Below are 24,836 nucleotides of genomic sequence, written 5' to 3'. Positions count from 1 at the left end.
GTTTTACACAAGACAGTTTTAATAACTTATTAGTGAGTGAAAGGAGCGGATTGCTTCCGAGCAAGTCTCTTTTCTACAAGTCCTTGCTCCATCAATCCCCTCTCTGATGGCATTTTTGAGCCATCACAAAATTACCCATCCCAAACCAGATGCCAACTTTCAGCACTTCTCATTCTCGTTCTCTTCCTTTGCTTTCTCATTTTCATTTTTATTGTCTAAATCTCTCATCTTTTTATAGATTTTTCCTTTCATTTCCTCCATTTGAATCTCATCATATTCCCTCTTTCTTTTCCTTCCTTTCCCATTTACTTCATATTTTCTTACTCTTCCTTTGTTTCTGCAACATTTTCACCAAATCATTATTGTCAAAACTGTTATTGTTATACCAACTACTGGAAGAATTATTTGACCTAAAATACTTTTCCCTAAATCAGAAAAACAAGTTCCTATTGAAGAAATACTTTTTGTTAGTCTTTCCCATACACTGTCAACCTCCATTGGTTTCAAATCTTCATGAAGTTTTGTAATATTCTTAATATACCCTCTAATTTCCTTACTCTTATCAGGAATGTAAGTACAACAAAGTTGCACTTTCAGCATTCTACAGACTCTGCCCTCTTTTGCTAATAAGATATCAAGCGCAAGTTGATTTTGTAAAACCATAGACCTAATCACACCCATTTCTGTATTAATCATCAAGAAACCCCCAGCAGTGTCAGTCGAAAGACGATCAACTACTGTCGACAATTTACAAATTCTGTGTGAATTCAGAATAACTCCCACTGAAGGAATCAGTGCACCAAATATATCACCTACTATTTCTAAAAAACTAGCTCTCTTTCTTCGTGTTAGTCCATTAGTGTTTTCATTGCTTCCAGTGATTCTTTTTACATGATAAATTTTCGTGAATACAATCCCAAAGTAGCAGCTCCCGTACCATCATGCAGGCAATTTATAATAAGCATTATTTCCACACACGTAATAAACCCAAGGAAATACTGGATCAGTTCCCTCTTTTAGTCCCCAACCTCCCAAAATTAGGAAGTTATGTTCACATTCGCTGGAACCAATAAATACGGTATCATAATCTGTCTTTAACCTATGGAGGCAGGTTTTCCCTTTTTTCACAAAGTCTAGGGACATCGCAGCATGAGCCTTGCCAGCTGTATAAATTCCCTCTTTCTCAGCCCATGGTGGTACTTTCTTTTGGAAATCCTATCTTCTTTCTTCAACTAGATTCAAAAATACTTTCTCTTCTTCACGTAATGTACATGTTAAATTATTCTTGTGTGCTATTACTATATCTATTGATTTCATTGTTAAGAAGAATTCACCCATGAACTGTGCATCTTGACTAATAAGTACTGGATTCATATTCTTTCGAATAGGAAGTTCCTAGAATACTACATTTAAGTTTGAATAATAATAGTGAAGTTTTCCGGTTTTGTAAAACAGACTTGCTAATACACTACATGAAATACCATATGTTAAACGTAAGTGGTGGTATGTGACTCCCTAAAATACTGACGCTGGTAATTTCATACAGACATAACAATCACTAATCATTTACATTTACATTTACATTTGATGAAAATCTATCTCATCTGGTGTTTCTAATTCTACTCTATCTCCTTTCACTGTATTTGCTTTTCCATTAGTAACTGTATCATTCTTTTTACTTGTTATCATAAAATAAGGCATTGCTACTATTACTAATAGCCATATTAAAATCACTAATAGAATGCTACATATGAAAGCTCTACAACATCTTTGTTTTAAACTTCGTTTCTGTTGTGGAGTGACTTCATTTTTTGCCATTTTTATCTAAGAAGATTTCTCTTCTTTTCTTACTTCACTTGGAATTTCAATCTCTTGTTTTCAAGGTGGTCTCACTTTCCTTTCATCAACCTGTGCAGTATCTACTTTTTCTGACTCTTCACTCAAGTCTAAATTGTCAAACTCTTCCAATATTATATAGGTCCACTCCAGACCCTTGTATTTGTTGTTAAAATTTCTCAGTCTTGGACTTCTTCGAGTGTTTCTCACAATTGACTGTTTTGACTGATTTTTACGAGTAACCTCATTCACTTGCTCTGGTCTTTCTTTTGTTTTCCTCAGATAGTATCTCAATCTTTTCACTCCACCTGGCCAGTTGTCATCTTTTCCGACCGTTTTAATCTGAACTGCACTTTCACCCTCTTCGTCTTTTTCTAAAGTTCTTTTATTTTCAGGGTATCTAGGCACAATGCGTTCTTCTTCTTCTGAATCAATTTCTGCCTGTTCCTGTTCAGGTTTTATGTCATCCACCTGAACCTGTTCTTCTTCCTCTATCTGGTCTTGTTCGAGCCTTAGTTCATATTGATCTTTTTCTTCTACCCAAACTTGTTCTCCTTCTCCTAACTGGTCCTGTTCAGGTCTTAATACAATTTGTTCTCCTTCTGTCTGAACATGTTCTTCTTCACCTGTCTGTCCCTCCTTAGGGCTTTTAATGGGTCTGTTTACCTCTGCCTGAGTATGTTCTTCTCTCTCTGTCTGGTCCTGCTCAAGGTTTAGGGTAGTTTTGTTCTCTTCTACCTGAGCGCGTTCTTCTACACCTATCTGGTACTCACTACTTTCATGTCCCTCTAATCTGGTTCTACTTCTCGTTTGAATAACAACTTCAGGTGTGTCAATCACTGGTATCCATTCCTACTGACTTGTGCTCAGTTGTTCTTTGACTATTACTTCAGAATTTATAACTCTAGATTCTCCGACTTCACAACCTTCAGCAGTCTCAACTGGTTCAATCGGTTGCTGTTCTTCTTCAGTGGGACCTGGAACTCTTTTGGTATGGCTTGCATGAATCAAATTGGGTAAACCTGCACACTTCACTGCTGTAGTAGTGACCAGTATGACTTGACGTGGTTCATCCCACCTGGGTGCTAAGCACAACTTTCTGGTGTGTTTCTACACTACCACCCAGTCTCCAGGATTCAAATCATGTACCTGTGTTGGCTGCCTGGCAACTGTGTCTTCTCCAACCTGATGAGAGACAGAATGCACTAGGTCAGCCAATCATTTGCAATAGTCCAATACCAAATCATCAGTTATATTCATCAACTTATGTCCAGGAATGTATGCTTGTCTCATTGCCCTTCTCATGAGTATTTCATGAGGACTCAGTCTTGTTTTCTTATCTGGAATACTTCGGAGTCCCATCAATACAAGAGGCAATGCATCTGGCCATTTCAGTGATGTTGATGCACACACTTTTCCTAACCTTGACTTGATTGTGCCATTTAATTGTTCAACCACTCCAGAAGCCTCTGGGCGGTATGCACAGTGCAGTTTTTGTTCAATTTTGAATGCTTCACAGATTAATCGAATAATTTCATTATTAAAATGAGGTCCGCTACCTGATTCCAAAGTCACTGGGAAACCGAACCGAGGTATCAGCTCCCTCAACAGTAATTTACCCACTGTGCGGCTGTCATTTCTTCTGGTGGGCTTCCACCCATCTCGAGAACAGGCACACTATGACAAGTACATATTTCAATCCATTGTGAGGGGGTAACTCAATAAAATCGAATTGAAATCTTGTGAATGGTCCTTCTGCCTTTCCAATTTTTCCACAACTGACCATTACCTTCCTGCCTGGTTTTAGCTGCTGACAAATGAAGCATCTCTGGCAAAGACATTCTGCGACTACCCTAAACTTTGGATTATACCAATTTTTCCTGAATAGTCTAATCATGGCATCCCTACCAACATGTGTGTCCCCATGATACATTCTTGCCATTTGAGAGAGTAAACAATCTGGCATGACTGGTCTTCCATCAATGTACACCCATACATGATCCTCTCTCCTTCTTTCACAACCTGACTTTATCCAGATCTCTTTTTCTTTTGCCTCAACTTCTTCCTGCAACTGTTTAACCTCATCCCATGTTTCTAGTGCTGAGAAAAGCATAAGTTGGCAGCTGATTTCACTTGTTTCAATCTTTCGGTTAAGTGCCATTTTATTTCTTGCACAATATTGAGCAATTTGGTCAGCATATCGGTTACCTGCCACCACATAGTCATTTCCTGACTGGTGGGCAGTGCACTTAACCACTGCTATTTCTTTTGGCATTTGTACTTCTTCTAATAATTCCTTTACATTTTTGCCATTTCGTATCGGAGATCCTGAAGAAGTCAGAAATCCCCTCTGAATCCAGAGCTGGCCGAAGTCGTGCACAACCCCGAAACCATATTGACTATCAGTAAATATGGTTATTCTCCAATTTTTCCCAATTTTGCATGCCTTTGTTAAGGCCGCCAATTCAACTACTTGTGCAGACTTGACTCCCGGTAGACAGGATGCTTCAGTGACCCCCATTACTTTACATACAGCATAAGCTGCACTGAGTCCTCCTCCTTTAGTTCTTAAGCACGACCCATCTACAAATAGTTCATGATCTGGCTCTTTCAAGAGTGTTTCTTTTATGTCGGGACAGGGCTTGGTACACATCTCAGTCACATCCAGACAATGATGATCCACTTCATATTTCACTTCCTCACAACATGGGTCTGGTAATAGGGTTGCAGGGTTCATGATTGTACATCTGATTACTGTCACATTTTTTGCTCCCAGAATCACTCTTTCATACTTAGTCATCCGACTAGAGGTAAGGTGCTGTGTTCGAGTTCTTGTTAAAAGAATCTCAACTGAATGTGGAACATAAACCTTGACTGAATGTCCCATTACAATCGACACACTTTGCTCCAGACTCATACAAGTAGCAGCTACTGCTTTTAAGCAGCCAGGTACAGCTGACGCTACAGGATCCAAAGTAACAGAAAAATATGCTACTGGATGTCGGCTTAATCCATGTCTTTGGGTCAAGACTGAAAGTGCACAACCTTCTCTCTCACAACAAAACAGTGCAGACTCTTTTGTATAATCAGGCATGCCTAAGGTAGGGGCCTCACACAGACTATTTTGCAACTTTATAAACGCTTCTAGGCACTCATCATTCCAAACAATTGGATCTTTCGCTCTCTTCCGAGTCAACTGAATCAATGGTTTTGCTAGCAGGGAAAATCCCATAATCCACTGCCTACAGTACCCCACTACTCCAAGAAACATTCTCATCTCCTTTTGTGTGTTCGGTAACTGCATTTGCTTTCTTATTTTTATTCTCTCTGGGGTCACTTTTCTAACTACTCTTTCTATTTTGTGGCCTAAATATTTTACTTCTTGCTGACAGAACTGCATTTTCTCGGGAGACACCTTGTGTCCTCCTTCGGCCAAATGGTTCAGTAAAGCAATTGTATCAGTGACACAATCTTCTCATGTTTTTGATGCTACCAGTAGGTCATCAATGTACTGAACCAGAACTGAGTTGCTGGGCATGACCAATGTCTCTAGACACTTTTTAAGGATTTGATTAAATATTGAGGGACTTTCTGTATACCCTTGAGGAACTCGGCCCCATGCCAAGACACGATCCTCAAACTTAAATGCGAACACATACTGGCTGTCTGGGAGCAAAGGAATAGAGAAAAAGGCTTGGCGCAATTCAATTTCTGTAAACCAGCCTGCGTTCCATGGTATCTGGTAAAGGATCACCGCTGGATTGGGCACTACTGGGCAACAAGGCACTGCAATCTTGTTTATTTTTCGTAAATCCTGTGCTATTCTGTACTTCCCACTAGGCTTTTTGAGTCCCATTATTGGCGAATTACAAGGACTACTCATTATTTCTGTCAAAATGCCTTGTTTAATCATTCAGTCAATTTCTGGAGCAACTCCTGCTTTTACTTCTGGACTCATTTTGTACGGTTGTGTGTTTGGATAAAGTGCTCCTTCTTTCACCGTTACTTTCACTGTATGTACATTTGCCATTAGTCCAATATCTTTTCCTGTAAAATCCCATACACCGGGATTCACTGTGGTTCTCAATTCTTCTGGTAATTCACTTTCAGTCATCAATGAAAACGTTCAATCTACCTCTGTACCTTGCTTGGCTAACAACATTTTATATACAACATCCTCATCAGAGATTTGGAAAGCGACACCATCCGGTGTACAATAGATTGTGCAATTCATTTTGCACAGTAGGTCTCGTCCTAACAGATTTACTGGACTAGAATCACACACTACAAATCGATGCATGTCTTTAAAATTTCCAATATGTACTTCCATTGGCATTGTGATCAGGGTTCTAATCTGTTGATTTGACACTCCAACTACTTGGATGGACACTCCCGAGAGGGGTAGGTTTGGGATGTCTGCTGTTCTCACAGTAGACCTGGTAGCACCAGTATCCAACAGAAAAGTTATATAATTTCCTTCCACTTTCCCATCAATAAATGGACCTGACTGATCTATTGGCAAGGATGCGCCAAGCACGCACTCCCCTTCCTCCCCCTTCAGGCACCGTCATTGCAAGTATTCCTCTTCATCATCATTATTCTGTAAAAGATATTGTGAAACTACAGAATTTTTCTTACCACTTTCTCCTTGAAATCCGGCGCTGGTACTATACTTTTGTTGGTTCACAAAATGTGGCATAGGAGCTGGTGGCACCTGATACTGTGGAGTAACTACCTCCTGCGGCTGACTCATAATCACTTCATTCTGCGATTTAAATTTTGATTTGGCCCATTATTATTCTGAATACTCTTACACTCGTGTTTCCAATGTCCAAGCTTTCTGCACGCATGACTAGGAAGCTTCTTCCTTGCTTCCTCTCTGTACATTCGTCCTCTTAATTTACCACCATTCGCCACATGATCATTCTGATTCTGCTCTTTCACCTGACTATCAATCTGGGTATTTAATTTATTTTCCTGCTGTTCTGCCAATTTCACTTGTGCCCACATCATTTTCTCTTTTAGCTTTCTATGCCTTGCTTCAAAGTCATCCCCGCAGTACTTTGCATATTTCAAAATCTCATTGATTGACTTACTTTGCCAGCACAACGTGTTGTTGAATCATCTGACTAATTTCTGGTTTCAAACCATACACAAACCAGTACACAAAATGTCCCATATCCTTATCACCAATGTTCTCAAAGCCACTATACTGCTTGAACACCTGTAGCAATCGCCCATAATATGCATGTACAGACTGATTTGGCTCTTGAGTTGTTCTATCTATCTTCACCCAATGTGTTTCTTTAAGAGGTATTTTCCCTTTCAGAAAAGTAATTACTTGGTGATATTTCATCATCACCTCATCTGAGGGTACTCTCTCAACCTAGGCAAATCATTCTTAAATGACAAAATATCCTGTCTGCTCCACGGGACATGAACATATCCACCACCAGGAACCTCTCTCATGGGACACAGTATTTCTGTCTTTTCTGATTCTTTTAATAAGAATGCAGATGATGCTTCCTTGGCTTGTGCTTCCTCCTTCTTTCTTGTCCACCTAGTTCTCCACTTGTCAATGTCTCCCCACTTATACAAAATATTCATTAACTCCTTTACCTGTAGTTTCCTACTAGGCACATTCATATTCATATTCTCCAAATCTTTGTCAGTAAACTCCACTCTGTATGGTTTCTGCAATAATTTTGATCTCCCTACATCCACTCCAATCTCTGAAGCAATCTCTATCAATTTCTCATGATACACTTTTGCATTTCTGGTTATACTCCTACATATAAACAACAACTCTTCCTCACTGTAAAGGTTCAATCTTTCTATTCCCACATTTGCAGCTATCATCTCTTCCAGTTCTACTTTCAATTTGTAAATATCTAAAATCTTTGGTACTGAGCTTTGTCGTTCTATTCCCTGTGCCCATTTTCCAAATCTTCTGGAGTGACCGCTGTTGAACTTCTAGTTCCTACAGGCGTCATGGCCCTTTTTCTTTCAAATTTCCAGGTGTGATTCTTTTCAGAGTATCAATTATAGGCTCCCTTATAGGAAGGTCCATTAATGAAATGACTGAATCGCACTCACTAGCTTGATCATCTGTTATTACGACCTCTTTTCTGGGGTTATTCAAAGGAATGGTTACAGCTTGAGGTTTTGGGCAACTCATTTTATCTCTATATAATGGAATAACAGGACCTATAGTCACTGGTACTGTCAAAGCTTCAGCATTCAGATTCAACTGATTTATTTTCTGTAATAATACTTCCATATTTTTATTCAATGCTTCTCTTTCTTTCTCATGAAGTACCCTATTGACTGATGTATTGTGTACAATTTGAGGAACTAAGGGTGTTCCCATTACCGGTGCACTTGTGGTGACTCTACTGGGTCCTTCTTGGTACGGGGGAGGATTTTTAGTTAAAACATCCTCTATTAATTCATCATCTGATTCACCATATCCTGTCACATTCATGTGTTTCGTTTTCTCCTTACACTTGTCTCCAGACTGTTCCTCAGCCATTAACACTGGATATAAACCCTCTGATACCATAGCTCTTCTCCATTGCTTCATCTGACCTTCACGTGACTCGTGCAAATATCTGGGGAAAAATCCTCTATACTTCCCACTTTGACATTTTTCTCGTTCATATGCCTCAGCCTCCCATTCTTCCAAAGCCTCATACTGAGTTAATCTAGGTCTCGGTTCCAAATCATTCATTCTCATTCTCAAATTCTGAAGAATTCTCCCATTAAACGTACCATTTTCAGGAAAAACTAGCACTCCATCACCTTTCGTATATTCTATCCAATTTTCCAACCATACACAAGTATGATATCCTCTTTCCATCATCATAAAGGAAGCAGGTGTTTTCGGTGGCGGAATAGGAATTCCCTCTCTAGTCAATACAGGCTTATCTTTCTTAAAGAAATTCTTAATTTTCTTTATTAGCGACATTTTTCTCTTTTCTTCATACATTCTGGATGAACGATATAAAATTGTATTCCACAAACCCTTGAAATCTTCTATCTGCACGACTCACTCTACCAGTCAAATCAGAATCCAACATACAATTTCTCTTTCGACCAATCTTAGCGCGGCTTCTATATTTTCAACCAATCAGACTCAGGCTCGCGCTCGTGATCTGACCAATGCCAGCGCGACCTTTTGTGACGTCAGTATTACTCCTCACTACTGACCCCTCCTTTACAAAGCTGCTTGTGTCACATGACCGCTGTTTCAACCAATCTCAGCGCGGCTCTCTGTGACGTCAGTATAACTCCTGCGACTGACCCTCCCTTTACAAGGTAATACGAAAACTTATTTCTTAATACTTTTCTTTAAATTTTCATTAATAACAACATAAAAACATTTGCTACTCTGCCTGTTCCACTAAACAAAGGACAGATTTCGATTTATTCCTGAGTCTCAGAATTGCTCCTCCACTACTGCGAGTAAAAACCTCTATTTACCCTTTATTCAAGCTCGGAAGAACCCGCTACTCCTTCCTTATTTCCCTTACTAGGAAATAAGACCAAAGTTTCACCATCGAACTCTCTGCTTTCACACACACTCTACTTTTATACCAAAACAGTCCCTAATTTAACACTGCCAGCCCTGCATAGCTTCTCAGTGCTATTCCAACACACGAGTAACCTCACTGCAGTGTGGCTTCTGTCACCACCCGCTATTCATTCCCTGGGAATTTCTGGACAACATAAAACAAGACGCTAACTCTTTTTGTTAATCATAAATCAATGATCAATAATCAATATTTATCACCAAACTAGTAAATAATAACCATAGCTCTGCTATCAAAAAAACTGATCCAGCGGTGTACCATCAACAACAGATACTCACCTTGGGCCCATAAACACACACACTGTCAAGTAAACCGCTGGACTGGGTTTTTATATATATCACAATATCAGGATTATTCTGAATACCTTTACTAACCCTTCACAGATCAAAAAGTTCTTTCCTCTGGTCGATGGACCATTAGTTGAACTAATTGATGGTAATAATGTACATAATCGTAACGTTTCTATTCTTCGAAGTAAATAACCACAGACTCTGTAAAGTTTTAAGTCTTTATCTAAAAGAAATGCATGTGAATCACTTCAAAAATACAATACAGTCGCCTTCACTCATTAGGAGAGAAATTCAATTGATTAATTATCACAACACATATTTCAGAATCATGCATTGACTTATGCACAGAAAGGGAGAGGACAGAGAGAAAGAGCATCTGCAAATACACGAAATTATAGCTACCAAGAATGGTGTGAACACCAACCCACTGGCCAAAGGGCTGGTAAGGGTCCCCTGGGATAGTTCAGGTGACAAAGACTTCAGGACAGGATTCAGGACAGGATAGTTGACCTCTCTAATACCAACGATTGCGCCGCACCCCTCTCTGACACTTTCTTCCACGGTGAGATTCTTCCGCGATCTTCTTATCTAACTCCAATTAGATTAGGATAGAAAGTTCTGCATTTGATTCTTCTTCAGCATCTCACAGCATTTCTCCCAGCAAACAGCATCACCCGCTACACCGACAGCACCCCGAGCTCTTCAGCATTCCGCAAATCTTCATCTGAGTAACTAACTAAAGCTACCTCAATTATACCTTTCGTTCTTCATGTACCACCCACCAAAGTTTCAATATCGTAAAAATATGAAATCTAATAGCTTACATATCATCAAATTCCATTAAACTATTGTTTACAAATTCATCCCCTTATTTTTTATTCATGATTTTTATTTCCCACCTGCATTCACATTACATTTGTAATGTTTGCTAAAACTTCAACATGTTCATCCATTCTGTTGAACTTTTCACTATTCGTTCTCATACCAAGTCACTTCTGCGACCTTGGCTGCTTTTCAATTTCGGTGTCATCGTTCCGGGTTAACTTTCAGTCAGACATGCGCAGTTGTACAGTACGGTCACATGGCTCAGCTTGCTTCGGTCATACACGAGAGGTCCAAATGCGCACTAATAATAAAGTCATAAAGACAAATATTACTTTAAAAAATAAATAGTTTCACTGTATGCCACACATCTCTACTCTATTTCCCTTTATTTATTAATACTTTCCCTGCATTAGCATTAGTATAATAGTTTTTTTTTCTTTTCAGCAAAGCAGATTCCATGCATGCGAGGCTTTGAGCTGCCATGTTAGTGCCTTTTACTCATGCGCAAGAATTTCCCTCCACGCTTTAGCTCGTCATACTGCATAGATGAAGTTGACGCATGTGCAGTAAAGATTCCCCGTTTAAAGCGATTTTTCATCTTTCGTTCATGTTATTCATGTTATTGAACACATAAGCAAGCTTCTCTAACCCATGTGTTTGTGTGGTGCGCATTAGTTTTACACAAGACAGTTTTAATAACTTATTAGTGAGTTAAAGGCGCGGATTGCTTCAGAGACCATAATTGGATATGTGGCAGGGATCCAAGAGGTAAGAGATAAAAATGTATTAAGGCACCCCACCCACAATTAACGATCATGACAGATGCATCGTTAATGGGCTGGGGAGGTCATTTGAAAGCGGTGACGCAGGAAATTTTCCAGATATGGTTAAACCCTGGCTGGATCTATTTACCACCGCAGAGAATGCACAGTGTCACAACTTTTCTGCACTTTAGTTCCAAGGCACTCTTTTGTAGGATATATCTTTTGCCTGCATTGGGGTATGGGACTCCTGTACACCTCTCCACCCCTACCTTTCTAGCCTAGGTTCATGAAAAAGATCAAGAAAGACTGAGGCAAAGTCATCCTGTGGCGCTAGACTGGGCGAGGAGAGTGTGGCACCCAGAACTTCTGGCCATAAGCATCTGTCCTTAAACTTAGCTCTTTGGAAGAATCTCTTATCGCTACAGCATGTCCTGCACAACCTACACCTCCATGAGTGGAGTCTGAGCGTCGACAGTTAATCGCATTTGATCTTTCAACGAAAGAACTTTGTGTTATTCTGGCCGCTAGGCATCCTTCTATAAAGACTGTTGATGCTGAACTCTTGGAGACATTTGTCATTTAATGTTCTTCTCATCACATTTAACCCCAACAGGTTTCCCTGTCTGATAAATTGTTGTTTGGTTGGTCAGTGGCCTGGCTGTGGCCACAGTTAAAGGTTACTTATCAGCCCCTTTGGCATTTTTACTTTTACAGGATCAACCATCCCTCTTCAGATCAACTGTTGTGATGTGTTTTTGAAGGGGCTGACCTATATATTCCCACCAACTCCATTTGTAGTGCTGCAGTGGAATCTAAATCTTACCTTGATCTACCTGATGATTTTGCCCTTTGAGTTTATGCACAGATGTCCTTTATGCTTACTTATGCTGAAAATGTGTAACTCATTACAAGAAGATCTTCCAAGCGAGTGAGTAAACTTTAGGCCTTGTCTTCTGTTCCACCATTTGTCCCCTTTTTTCCAGACAGAGTAGTCCTTTGAACAAAGGCAGTATTCCTGCCCAAGGTAGTCACAACCTTTCATGAAGGGCAATCCATTAACATGTCAACATTTTTTGCCATCTCATCCTTCAAAGGAGGAGGAACATTTTAATGTCTTCTTCTTAAGAGGACCCTTTGTTTTTACGATGAGAGGACCATGGAATTTCAACAGGATAACCAACTATTTGTGTGATTTTCGAAACAAAAAAGGTAAGGCAGTAAACAAAAGAACCATCTCTAGATGGATTGTATGTATTAATACCAACTATGGAGCTGACCAAAAAGCAGCCCAAGGGTTTATGTGCTCTCCACACCAGAGCAATGGCTGCTAACACGGCACCCTAAGACGCTACCAGCATGTACATATTCAAGGTACGCAGATGTGGAGTTAAGAATAATAAATCTATGCTTCACTACAGACACTTATCTTTCGGTATTTTTGTACTCAATATTTTGGCTAGGATACCAAAGTATAACAATATTCCCTCCTCCATATTCCAGACTGCAACTGAAAAGCAAGGGTTTTACTGTTTGGGGCACAAACCAGAAAACGTAGACCCACTCTTCATGTCTCCTCAAGAATGATTGCCATGACTTCAAGCCAGAGGTAGCCTTAAATACTCATCTAGCAGGATGCATCTGACTTTTGTTTCAAGATATGTGAGAAAAACAATTTGCCCATTCGTATTCTCCTCCAGGATAATAAAAAACGTTTTTTGTTATTTTCCACAAGCAGCTATGCTTGCTTCGCCATTGGGAGCTGAATATAGAGCTATCTTTGCTATTGAAGGCAACATTTAAACCTGTCCATGAGTTTCCACTGAGCCTCTGTCCTGCAAAACAGCTTTTGCATAGGTCACCATTTCATTCAGATGAGCACACTACATGCAGGATTTTTCAATTAAAATACCTTACCTGAGATTCTACAAGGATAATGGGGCTGATGTCAAGTTTGGCGAACAAAGGATGCACCAGATGAGGGAGGACATTGCCACAGCCAACCAATTTGGATTTGTCTGCCAGCCCTGTGGACACCTCTTAACACTCAGGAGCCACCATCACGGTGGTTCTTATCAATGTTATAAAGGTTTGACAGACGAACTGTCAAACAGGACAGCTGCCCGTCAAACTTTGACAGTTTTGCATTTTTCAAAAACAAACTTTAAAAGTGTGAGTTCGATTTTGAAAAAAGTAAAATCTAAACACACCCACACCATTGGAGACTTTTTCTATGATGACACCAAACTGACAACCAGATTCACTGGGGGCCACTGAAAATATAAGTCTTGGTTTTATCCAAATTTAATTGCAGTATGGTAAGGCATGATTTAAAGACTTCTTGAGTGATGGTTGGATTTTTGTCAATGAAGAACATCAGCTGTGTGTCATCAGCATAAGAAACCACTCTTAGACCAAAACACTGGATGATTGCTGCTAATGGGACCATATAGATGTTTAACAGAGATGTGCTCAATGAAAAGCCCTGCGGCACTCCGTAGTATAAGTCTTTAAATGTTGACCTAAAAGGTGAGCGAGTGATTGACTGACATCTATTGGACAAAAAAGATTTTATCCAGCTCAGGGCCAAGGAATTGAGTCTATATATGTATTCACACTTCTATGTAAACATTGACTACTGAGGCCTGCAAGCCTAACAATGGAGAGTAAGTCAAGTATATGAATCTATGAAAGATATCAAAGCTACAGAACTGCAGTTACAGGTAAATGATTCATTTCGTCCATATTTTGGGCGATGAGAAACGAAAGCCCACAGACATTTAAGGATATTTTGAAATCTTACCTCATCTAATTTGCCTCCTTTCTTCCCCCTTCATCCAGATGAGTAACCTGATCGCCTCGGAGATCCTGCACAGCGAGGATGCCACAGTCCGAGGCAGTGCCATTGATAAGTGGGTGGCTGTTGCTGACATCTGCCGGTGTTTACACAACTACAATGCTGTGCTGGAGATTACGTCATCATTAAACCGAAGCGCCATCTTCAGGCTCAAGAAAACGTGGCTGAAAGTGTCTAAGCAGGTAAGGAAAATCTTGTAGGGGATTCTAGCAGGCAGAACCATATAAACCTAGAGTGCCCTATACAGTTAATGGGCTGTAAGACTGAGCACATTCAGAACCTGGATAGCCATATTCCGGCATGGGCTCTATCAGAGGACCTTTCAGAGCTTGTGGTGCCCTGTACATGTCATGGCCTCTAAAAAGGAGCACTTCAACCCTTGGGATAACTTATACAAGAGGTGCACAGCAAGCAATTAGCGTAGGTCGCCCATACAGCCACCAGGCTGTAACTGTACATTATGACTACCTGGACACCCACGGTCCGGTCAATGCACCTAAAGGGTTTGATAATTTATGTTGAAGATAAACATCCTAGCCTCATTGTGATGCAAAACATAGGAGAAAACACAGCTGTACTGACCGAGTGCAGAGAGAGGTCTCTACAACCTTGTTGTCGTTCGCTATTCTGACATTCTCTGAACACTGCATGTGCCAAGGCTGCCCTGGAGGGCTGCAGTGTGTAGATACAGGGGACCACTGTTATCTTGGAGCTGTGCTGTAGTCCAACAAGGTCCACATATACCATGTTGCAGGGGGAGTGAATTGTGAGACACATATGTCCTAGTTAATAGGCAGTAGTAAGGCTGATATATCTTTTGTGGTTCGCTACTCACAGCCCTTAAAGCAGGTACAACGACCTGGAATCAAGATTACTTCACCTCAATACACAATGCAAGTACTTCCCAACTGTAATGGGGGAAGGAAAAATTGAATAAAGCTGTTGTATATCACACAACAACAGCTGGGTAGCAGGCAATCCTGGGTCTCCCTGCCGCTCTGAAGGCAGTGTCTTCAGCTGACAATTTGGGTCTGGTTAACCTTGGACCAATTCTTCTTTCTGAATTTGTACTTTCTACAAAGAGCAGACAGTGCAGTGCATCGGTAAAAGTATATACAGTCGCATTGTGATGGCATGGCCTGATTTCACTCCTTATCATCATGACTGAATGATTTATGTCGATGCATCACTCCTCAATGAACGTAGTGAAGCACTACGCCTATTGATAGAGTGCGAATGACCATGTTGCATTCACAAATATAGAACTTTTCTGCTCTGCTAACGTTGCCTTGGTTATTCTACCGAGTGTCAAGAAATAGCCACATGAGTCGAAAATATGGACAATGTGGCAAGTATCTTCAACAGAATTTGCACACTTACAAATCAGGGTTAGACTGGAAATGTTATTATCGGTATCATATTGCATTGAGTTAGCCCAATCCTCTTGAGATTTGGAGGAGAGGGTGTTTCCTACAACGGCTATTTTATCAAATGTGAATGGAAACACTTCACAATGTTTCAACTATAATGGCTAAAATGTCAAATAATGTATAAGCATTTCAGAAGGCAACTTAATGAGATAGTCCAGTGATGCAAGGTCTTCCACAGGACCGAAGAGCAATATATTCGTAGCATGGGTGGGCCGTAGATACATATGCTTAGCACACTGCTCAGTGGCGGCTAGTAAGGTATGGTAGAGGCGGGGCAAGGGGATGACAGGGGGGTTGAAAATATTTTTTATTTAAACGCACTTACCTTTTTCGCCGACCGCATCTCTCCTCCGCTTCTCTGCTCTTCCTGACTCCAATCCAGAAGAAGCTGCAGGAAGCACCCAGGCCCACTGGTTCCCCTGAGCCAACCACAATGCTGCATGCAGCGTTGTGATTGGTCTGAGCGCCTTGGATTAGCGCTCAGATCGGGATAGGAAGCCTGTGCATATTCCCTATTAGGATGTCTATTACAGCCTGGTGGGGAATATGCAAAGTGTGCATGACTGCTTGACTGGTCAAAATGGTCGGCCAAGCAGTCATGCGCACTTAGTGTGCATAGTTCACTCCTCCTCCCTGAGCCACTAGCCCCGCAGCAACCAAAAATAAAATGATAATAACGTTCAGCTATTATCATTTTATTTTTCCCTATTTCACTGCTCCAAGAGCAGTGTGGTGACACTCCTCGAGGTATAGTGACTCCTCCTATTGTCTATTTTGCACATGGTCATCAGCTCCTTTCTTAGACTGTTTTTCCCCGTCATAGGGTTCGGACGTCTACATAGGGTATCAGACGCCACACTTGGTGTCTTACTTCACACTTCCAGATAATACAGAATACCACTCTCCCACACGGTGGCTCAAACACGACGAAGCAATACACATAACACAACACCCCCTGGAAAGGGATTTCACTTTATAAAATGAAGCACATCAAAGACTGTTCTCAGAATAAGGGCTAGGGTTTTATTTATGCAAAGCTCTCTAACAGAAAGGCTTTCCCATATGTCAAATGAACAACATTCAAATGTATACAGAGATATATATTTATATATGGCTGGCCCGGTCGTGTGATGCACCGCTGCGAAACGAGCGGGTCCGCGGCTGATTTATTGGGACAGCCAATGCGGAACAGGAGGTGATTGCAAGCACTGGGGAAGAATCTGTTTGTTGATTGCTGGTATGGGAACTACATTTTTTGACTGCACAACAACGACTTGCATTGAACTTGCAGTCCCAGAATGCCTTGAGAACCATTCACCTGAGTACGATCATGAAAAAATTGGTTAAATACAGAGAGTGCAGTTATCGTTTGGTTTACAGTTTGCCTATGACAAATGGCGCAAAGCCCGAAACACGTCGGCGAGGAACTGCCGAGACTGTAATTGCCAGAGACCTTCCCTGATCATAACTTACTTACCTGGGAGTGCATCATGCTTGGGGGCAACTCTTTCTTCACATTAATACGGCCGGCCCCGTTGTGTGATGCACCGCCGCAAAACGAGTGGGTCCACGGCTGATTTATTGGGACAGCCAATGCGGAACAGGAGGTGATTGCAAGCACTGGGGAAGAATCTGTTTGGTTATTGCTGGTATGGGAACAACTTTTTTGACTGCACAACAAAAACGACTTGCATTGAACTCCCAGTTCCAGAATGCCTTGAGAACCATTCACCTGAGTACGATCATGAATAAATTGGTTAAATACTGAGAGTGCAGTTATCGTGTGGTTTACAGTTTGTCTATGAGAAAGGGTGCATATCCCGAAACGCGTCGGCGAGGAACTGCTGAGACTGTAATTGTCGGAGACCTTCCCTGATCATAACTTACTTACTTGGGAGTGCTTCACGCTAGGGGGCAACTCTTTCTTCACACACACGCACACACACACACACACACACACACACACACACACACACACACACACATTTGCAAGCAATAATAACACACTTGGCAAATGCAACTGTTAAATGCATGTATAATAAAGAGCAAGTTATACTGGACGTCCTGCAAGAAATCAGAAAGATATATACACTAAATACATCAAATGATTACCTTGGATGTGCACACAGACTTCCACACATCACAAAGTCAATACTCAAAGAAAACACCTCAGATGATTATAGCCACTGGAAACAGAAGGTGCACACAGACAGCCACGCATCACAATGACTGTTATAGCCACTGGAGACTGAATATGCACACAAACAGCCACACATCACAAATAGCAACAATTAAAAATCCTCAAACACTCCACCTGGTGCAAACTTCATCCTGGCCCACTCCAGACTGGGGGATTCACAGCCGGGGTCAAATGACTCAGCAACCAGATGCCTACACTGTTCAGGCTCAAACAATCCCAGTCTCTAAGTCAACAAGCCACAGCTTTATAATCTCAAAACACATTAGAAGGTTCCGAAAGGCTTTCCTTTGCGCCAAGGAAACTTACTGGAGTGGGCCGCTTTCCATGCAAGCACTCCAAGGCAAAGGAATTCTCACGTTCCTTCTGCATTTTCATGTGTCCCAGACTTTATTTTAATGAAGCTTACGAAAGTCTCCGGCAGTACATTCAACAATAACAAAGCAACCTTGAATGCAAATGACCTAAACAACTTCAGTAATCTGAGGGCAAAAAGTTCAAGCAAGACAGCTTCAGAATTCAAGGTGACACAAGGGTATAAGAAAGCCAATAGTAAGAACTTCATAATACTTACCAATGTACAACACAATGCACCACTGCCTATTGCATCACATACTTCATCTCTTAATGTACATCCCGTTGAACATTTGTGCACCACTGCCTATAGCATCACATACTTCATCTCTCAATGTACAACACAATGCACATTTGTGCACCACTGCTCATAACACTGCACTTCGGGACCAAAAAGTACATTCCACACCTCTCTCTCGCATGCTTTCAAATGCACATCCCACACGTTCTGTTCTTGGCAAGCTGTTCTACACTGTGACAGCTCCCACTTTTAAACTACAAGAGATACGAAAGAAATCTTCATGGCAAGAAAGGCACATGTAGGTAAAAAATGTCGTACATTCAGGCTAGGGTAAAATAAAACACCAAAAGTCAATTAAAATCATGGTAGTCAAAGGTCATCACGTGGTTTCAAACCATAGCAGTGCCTCTAGCACTACAGCTTGGTTAAGAGTGTCAATCAATCAATCAATCAATCAGTGACACTTGTAAAGCGCGCTACATACCCGTAGGGTCTCAAGGCGCTGGGGGGGGGCAAGGGGGGGGTGCCGCTACTGCTCGAACAGCCAGGTCTTCAGCTTCTTCCTGAAGGAGAGGTGGTCTTGGGTCAGGCGCAGGTCGGTAGGGAGGGAGTTCCAGGTCTTGGCGGCCAGGTAGGAGAAGGACCTTCCTCCTGTAGTCGCTCTTCGGATGCGGGGGACGGCGGCGAGGGCGTGGTTGGCTGATCGGAGGTGGCGTTTGGGAGCGTGGAAGTTGACTCGGCTGTTGAGGTAGCTCGGGCCTTGGTCGTGTAGGGCTTTGTGTGCGTGGGTGAGGAGGCGGAAGGTGATTCTTTTGTTGACGGGGAGCCAGTGAAGGTCTCTCAGATGTCCGGAGATGTGGCTGGTTCGTGGGATGTCGAGGATGAGTCTGGCTGAGGCGTTCTGGATCCGCTGGAGTCTCTTCTGGAGCTTGGCGGTGGTACCGGCGTAGAGGGCGTTGCCGTAGTCCAGTCGGCTGGTGACGAGGGCCTGGGTGACGGTCTTCCTGGTCTCGGTGGGGATCCACCAGAAGATCTTCCGTAGCATGCGTAGGATGTTGAAGCACGCCGAGGAGACGTTGTTGACTTGCCTGGTCATGGAGAGGGAGGAGTCCAGGAGGAAGCCCAGGTTGCGTGCATGGTCTGTCGGTTTGGGTGCGGTGCCCAGGGCGGGAGGCCACCAGGAGTCGTCCCAGGCGGAGGGTGAGGAGCCCAGGATGAGGACCTCCGTCTTGTCCGAGTTCAGTTTCAGGCGGCTGGTCGTCATCCACTCGGCTACCTCTTTCATCCCTTCGTGCAGGTTGGATCTGGCGGCGGCGGGGTCGTTGGTCAGGGAGAGGATCAGTTGGGTGTCGTCGGCGTAGGAGATTATGCTGAGGTTGTGTTTGCGTACGATGGCCGCGAGGGGGCTCATGTAGACGTTGAAGAGGGTGGGGCTCAGAGATGATCCTTGAGGGACGCCGCAGGTGACTTCGGAGGCCTCTGACTTGTACGGTGGTAGGCGGACTCTCTGTGTTCTTCCGTCGAGGAAGGAGATGATCCAGTCCAGCGCCTTGTCCTGGATTCCGATGTTGCTGAGGCGCCGTACTAGGGTGCGGTGGCAGACCGTGTCGAATGCCGCAGAGAGGTCTAGGAGGATGAGGGCCGCTGTTTCTCCATTGTCCATCAGGGCTCGGATGTCATCGGTGGCGGCGATGAGGGCGGTCTCGGTGCTGTGATTGGCTCGGAAGCCGGACTGTGAGGGGTCGAGGGATCCGTTTGTCTCGAGGAAGGCGGCCATCTGCTTGTTGACGGTCTTCTCGATGACTTTGGCTGGAAACGGGAGGAGCGAGATGGGGCGGTAATTCTTGAGGTCGGTGGGGTCCGCTGTAGGTTTCTTTAGTAGGGCGCTGAGTTCGGCGTGCTTCCAGCTCTCAGGGAAGATGGTGGTGTCGAAGGAAGTGTTGATGATGTCTCGCAGGTGGGGTGCGATGACAGCGTCGGCCTTGTTGAAGACGTGGTGAGGGCAGGGGTCGGTCGGTGATCCGGAGTGGATGGAGTTCATCGTGCGGATGGTGTCTTCGGTGCTGATCAGGGTCCAGGCGTGGAGGGTGGTGGTGGGGGGTGGTTGTTCGGTCATGGTGTGCGTTGGTTGGTTGTTGAAGCTGTTATGTATGTCCGCGATCTTGTTGTGGAAGTATGAAGCGAGGGAGTTGCAGAGGTCTTGCGATGGGGTGATGTCGTTGTTTCCTGCGCTGGGGTTGGAAAGCTCTTTCACGATGTTGAAGAGTTCCTTGCAGTTGTGTGCGTTGTTGTCCAACCGGTCTTTGAATGCTGTTTTCTTGGCGGCGCGGATCAGCTGGTGGTGTTTCCGGGTGGCAAGTTTGAAGGAGGTCCTGTTGTCTGGTGTCGGTTCCCTTCTCCAGACTTTCTCGAGGGCTCGGCAGTTCTTCTTGGAGCTCTTGAGTTCGTCGGTGAACCATGGGGCCTTCTTGCTGCCGGGTCTGCTAGGCGGGGTCCTCAGTGGGGCGAGTTCGTCCGCGCAGTTGCTGATCCACTTCGTGAGGTTGTCGGCGGCTTGGCTGGGGTTCGCTGAGCTGGCAGGAGGGTGCTGGTTCAGGGAGGTGGCGAGCTGGTCTGCTGTGATCTTGTTCCAGCTTCTGCGGGCTGCCTGTTGCTGGTGTTGGTGGGTCGTCGTTCTCTTGAAGGTGAAGTGGACGCAGCTGTGGTCCGTCCATTGAAGCTCTGTGGCGTGGCTGAAGTCTATGTCTGTGCTGGATGAGAAGACTGCGTCGAGTGTGTGTCCGGCGAGGTGGGTGGGGGTGGACACCAGTTGCTTGAGTCCCAGGTTGGCGAGGTTGTCGAGCAGGGTGCTGGTGTTGCGGTCGTTGTTGTTCTCCAGATGGAAGTTGAGGTCTCCTAGGAGGATGTAGTCGGCGGAGGGGAGGGCATGCGGGCTGACGAAGTCGGCGATGTCCTCGCTGAATTGTGTGCGTGGTCCAGGGGGTCGGTAGATCAGGGTGCCTCTGAGGGTGGTGTTCGGGTTGGTGTGGATCTGGAAATGCAGGTGTTCGGCGCTGGTCAGGGTGTTGTCGGTGCTGGTCGTGAGACGGATGGTGTTCCTGTGGATGATGGGGATGCCTCCTCCCATCTAGTTGGCGTTTCGGTCCCTCCGGACGACCTTGTAGCCCTCTGGGATAGCGATGGCGATGTCGGGAGCTGAAGAGGCGTTCATCCAGGTCTCCGTGAGGAAGGCGACGTCAGGGGCTGTGGCGTCTAGAAGGTTCCAGAGTTCGATGGCGTGTCTGTGGACGGAGCGGGTGTTGAGCAGGATGCACTTGAGGTGGGTGCTGCTGGTGTTCGACTTGGTGGGTGCTGGTGCGAGGCTGGTCCGGATGCAGGTGAACTTGCAGGCGTGGCAGCTGAAAGGTCCGTGGGTACGTCGTGGAGTGGCTTGATGGCATTCTGGGAGTCGGCCGGTGTTGAGTGCGGTGAGGGTGGCGGCGGAGTACGTCAGGCGGGTCGGTCGGGATCTTCGTTGGCCAGGGGTCCTGGCGCTGGGCGCGGTCCGGTCGCGGACGGGCGCAGACGGGCTTACCTTTGGCGCGCCTTCGGCGCACAATCGGCGCGCCCGCTGCGCGTGACCGCTGCGCGTTCGCACGGTCGCCATATAAGGCGAAGTGCGCGGGGCAGCTGGGAGGCGGGAGCGGGGAGGGAACAGAAAGGAAAAAGGGGCGTGGTCAGCGGTGGTGGCGGGAAGCGGGGAGCGGGGAGGGAAGGCGGAGGGCGGCGAGGTAGGCGGGCAGACAGGCAGGAGAACGCAAAGGGCTGAAACTGACTAGAAAAAAATACAGGCACAAAAGTCAGACAAAAGCTGCTAACACGGGAGGAAAATGCAGTTCAAACAAGCACAAATGCTAGACAAAACAAGCACAGAAGTCAGACAAAAGCTGCTAACACGGGAGGAAAATGCAGAAACTGACTAGAAAAAATACAGGCACAAAAGTCAGACAAAAGCTGCTAACACGGGAGGAAAATGCAGTTCAAACAAGCACAAATGCTAGACAAAACAAGCAAAAACAGACGCCAGCGGCGTCAGCCGGCAGCGAGGCAGGCAGCGAGGCAGAGGGCAAGGCGAGGGGGCACACACAGCAGCTGGTGGCCGTGCGGCGCGGGGGTGTCCCACAAGTGGGTCACACTCACCTGCGTCGCACGGTCGCCATATAAGGCCAAGTGCGCGGGTGGGCGGGGCAGCTGGGAGGCGGGAGCGGGGAGGGAACAGAAAGGAAAAAGGGGCGTGGTCAGCGGTGGTGGCGGGAAGCGGGGAGCGGGGAGGGAAGGCGGAGGGCGGCGAGGTAGGCGGGCAGACAGGCAGGAGAACGCAAAGGGCTGAAACTGACTAGAAAAAAATACAGGCACAAAAGTCAGACAAAAGCTGCTAACACGGGAGGAAAATGCAGTTCAAACAAGCACAAATGCTAGACAAAACAAGCACAAAAGTCAGACAAAAGCTGCTAACACGGGAGGAAAATGCAGAAACTGACTAGAAAAAATACAGGCACAAAAGTCAGACAAAAGCTGCTAACACGGGAGGAAAATGCAGTTCAAACAAGCACAAATGCTAGACAAAACAAGCAAAAACAGACGCCAGCGGCGTCAGCCGGCAGCGAGGCAGAGGGCAAGGCGAGGGGGCACACACAGCAGCTGGTGGCCGTGCGGCGCGGGGGTGTCCCACAAGTGGGTCAGGGTTTAACCCCGATGCCCAGCAATATTTCCTGAATTTATGTTTGATGGAGACGCCTCTTTGGCCCAATAGTGGACAAAATGCTCTAAAAAATTCAAAAAGACACCACATCTGCCAAAGCAATGGGTGCCCTTCCAACATATCAGCACAGAGGATCCTTTTAGAAGGGTCAGTACAGAGGGGCATCCAAAGCTACCACCTCTAGGGAAGAGGTGTGGTGCAGCGGCCAGGGCAACTAACTCCAGAACCCAGCGCTGGTGGCAGATCAGCCCAGCACCATGTGACTCTGGGCAATAGCTCGCTTAATCTTCCCGACTGCCCCCAGCACCTTGACACCCTCGGGTAATTGTTCGCGCTTTACAAATACTGGACATTTACATTTACATTCTACATACACAGGTGCCTCTCAAAGGGAACAAACCCCCTATTAATCACACTATACAAGAGGATCATACTATAAAGCACACTACGGCGGCAATACCAACAGAGGTCGAGGTTGTGGATCTACTTCTGAAGGAACCACTTCCACCATGCAATGATTCTGTCCATCTTCCCCCACCTCACTTAACACCAGTGGGGGGATGGTTACAGGACTACCACGCAGATTGGATACTAATTACCTCAAATCTGTGGGTCCTCTCAATAATAAAAGACAGATATTGTCCAGAACTCACATCGTCTCTGCCCAATATTTCCTCATTCCAAAGAAAGATGGCACCTTTAGGCTGATCCAGCGTAAGTGGTATAAATATTTCAAGTGCAACTTTCAACTCACTGCTTACTCATTTATCCATCTGACTGTACTGGACCCCCTACAGCTAGACGGAATACAGCATTATTCTCATCATAGTGGTAAATAGTCCTCTGGTGGATCTTTCTCCGCTGATAGGAGGGGTAGACATGAAGATGTCCAAAACCACAGCGTTAGTCACCAAATGAGGACCGTTAATTGGTGACCAACTCACAAATGTGAAATTAGGTTCAAATACACTAATCTCACAACCATACTGCAAAAATTAGGTATTGCAATGGGAAGACCCAATCTCCTAAAGAAATTAAGTCTATCTAGAATAATACAACCTAAAGCTCTGCTACTAGGACACAGTTCAGAAGAAGCAGAACTTAATATTCTGAAAAGATTCACTGGTTCTCCCTACAATGCATTTATATCAAAAGAGTAATGCAAACCAATTCAAATAAACAACACCACGACCCAATAATAGACTCATACAATTTAGATAGTTATTTATTGTATTAATGTTCCGAAATTGATACAGATAAGCAATTTCTTAAGCATCTCAGTCAAGAATATTAAAGCATGTAGTACTAGATCACACGTTTAGACAGAAGTTCAAATCCAAGGAGGATGGTTTAAAACAGATACAAGATTACAAACTTCTACCACCATTAAAATCAAAAGATAATTCAGACCCATCTAAAGATTCAAAGCGAAGGCATAGAAGAATCCATTTTAAAGTCCTCTAAGGAAGAGTCCATGAGCATTGGCAAAAAGAAAATTAGAAGCAAAAACTCAATTAGTACTGCAAAGAAGGTTACCAGGTCAACTGCATGAATGCAGCAGCATCAGCAAAGGCAGTCCAAGATAGGGAAAATTAGGCTGTTGCTATAAAAGGATAAAATCCAAAGCATGATGGGTTGTGTCCCATAGAAAAAAATAATTTGTATTGTGTCATGGGCATCTTTGCATTGAGAAGAAAATAAAAATAATGGTG

General features: G+C 44.1%; 1 protein-coding gene across 1 annotated transcript in view; it reads left to right on the top strand.

Moving 5' to 3' along the window:
* RASGRF1 (Ras protein specific guanine nucleotide releasing factor 1) overlaps nt 1-24,836 on the top strand; it is a 727,100-nt gene that overhangs the window by 561,359 nt on the left and 140,905 nt on the right. The window contains exon 23 of the mRNA XM_085644699.1: nt 14,146-14,343. Coding sequence (XP_085500825.1) covers nt 14,146-14,343 — 198 coding nt within the window. The remainder of the gene's footprint in view (nt 1-14,145; nt 14,344-24,836) is intronic.

Source organism: Triturus cristatus, chromosome 3_1 (genome assembly GCF_964204655.1).
Source record: "Triturus cristatus chromosome 3_1, aTriCri1.1, whole genome shotgun sequence".
In the NCBI taxonomy this organism is placed as follows: Eukaryota; Metazoa; Chordata; class Amphibia; order Caudata; family Salamandridae; genus Triturus; species Triturus cristatus.
The sequence above is the reverse complement of the archived record's forward strand: the minus strand, read 5'-3'. Positions and strand labels throughout refer to the sequence as shown.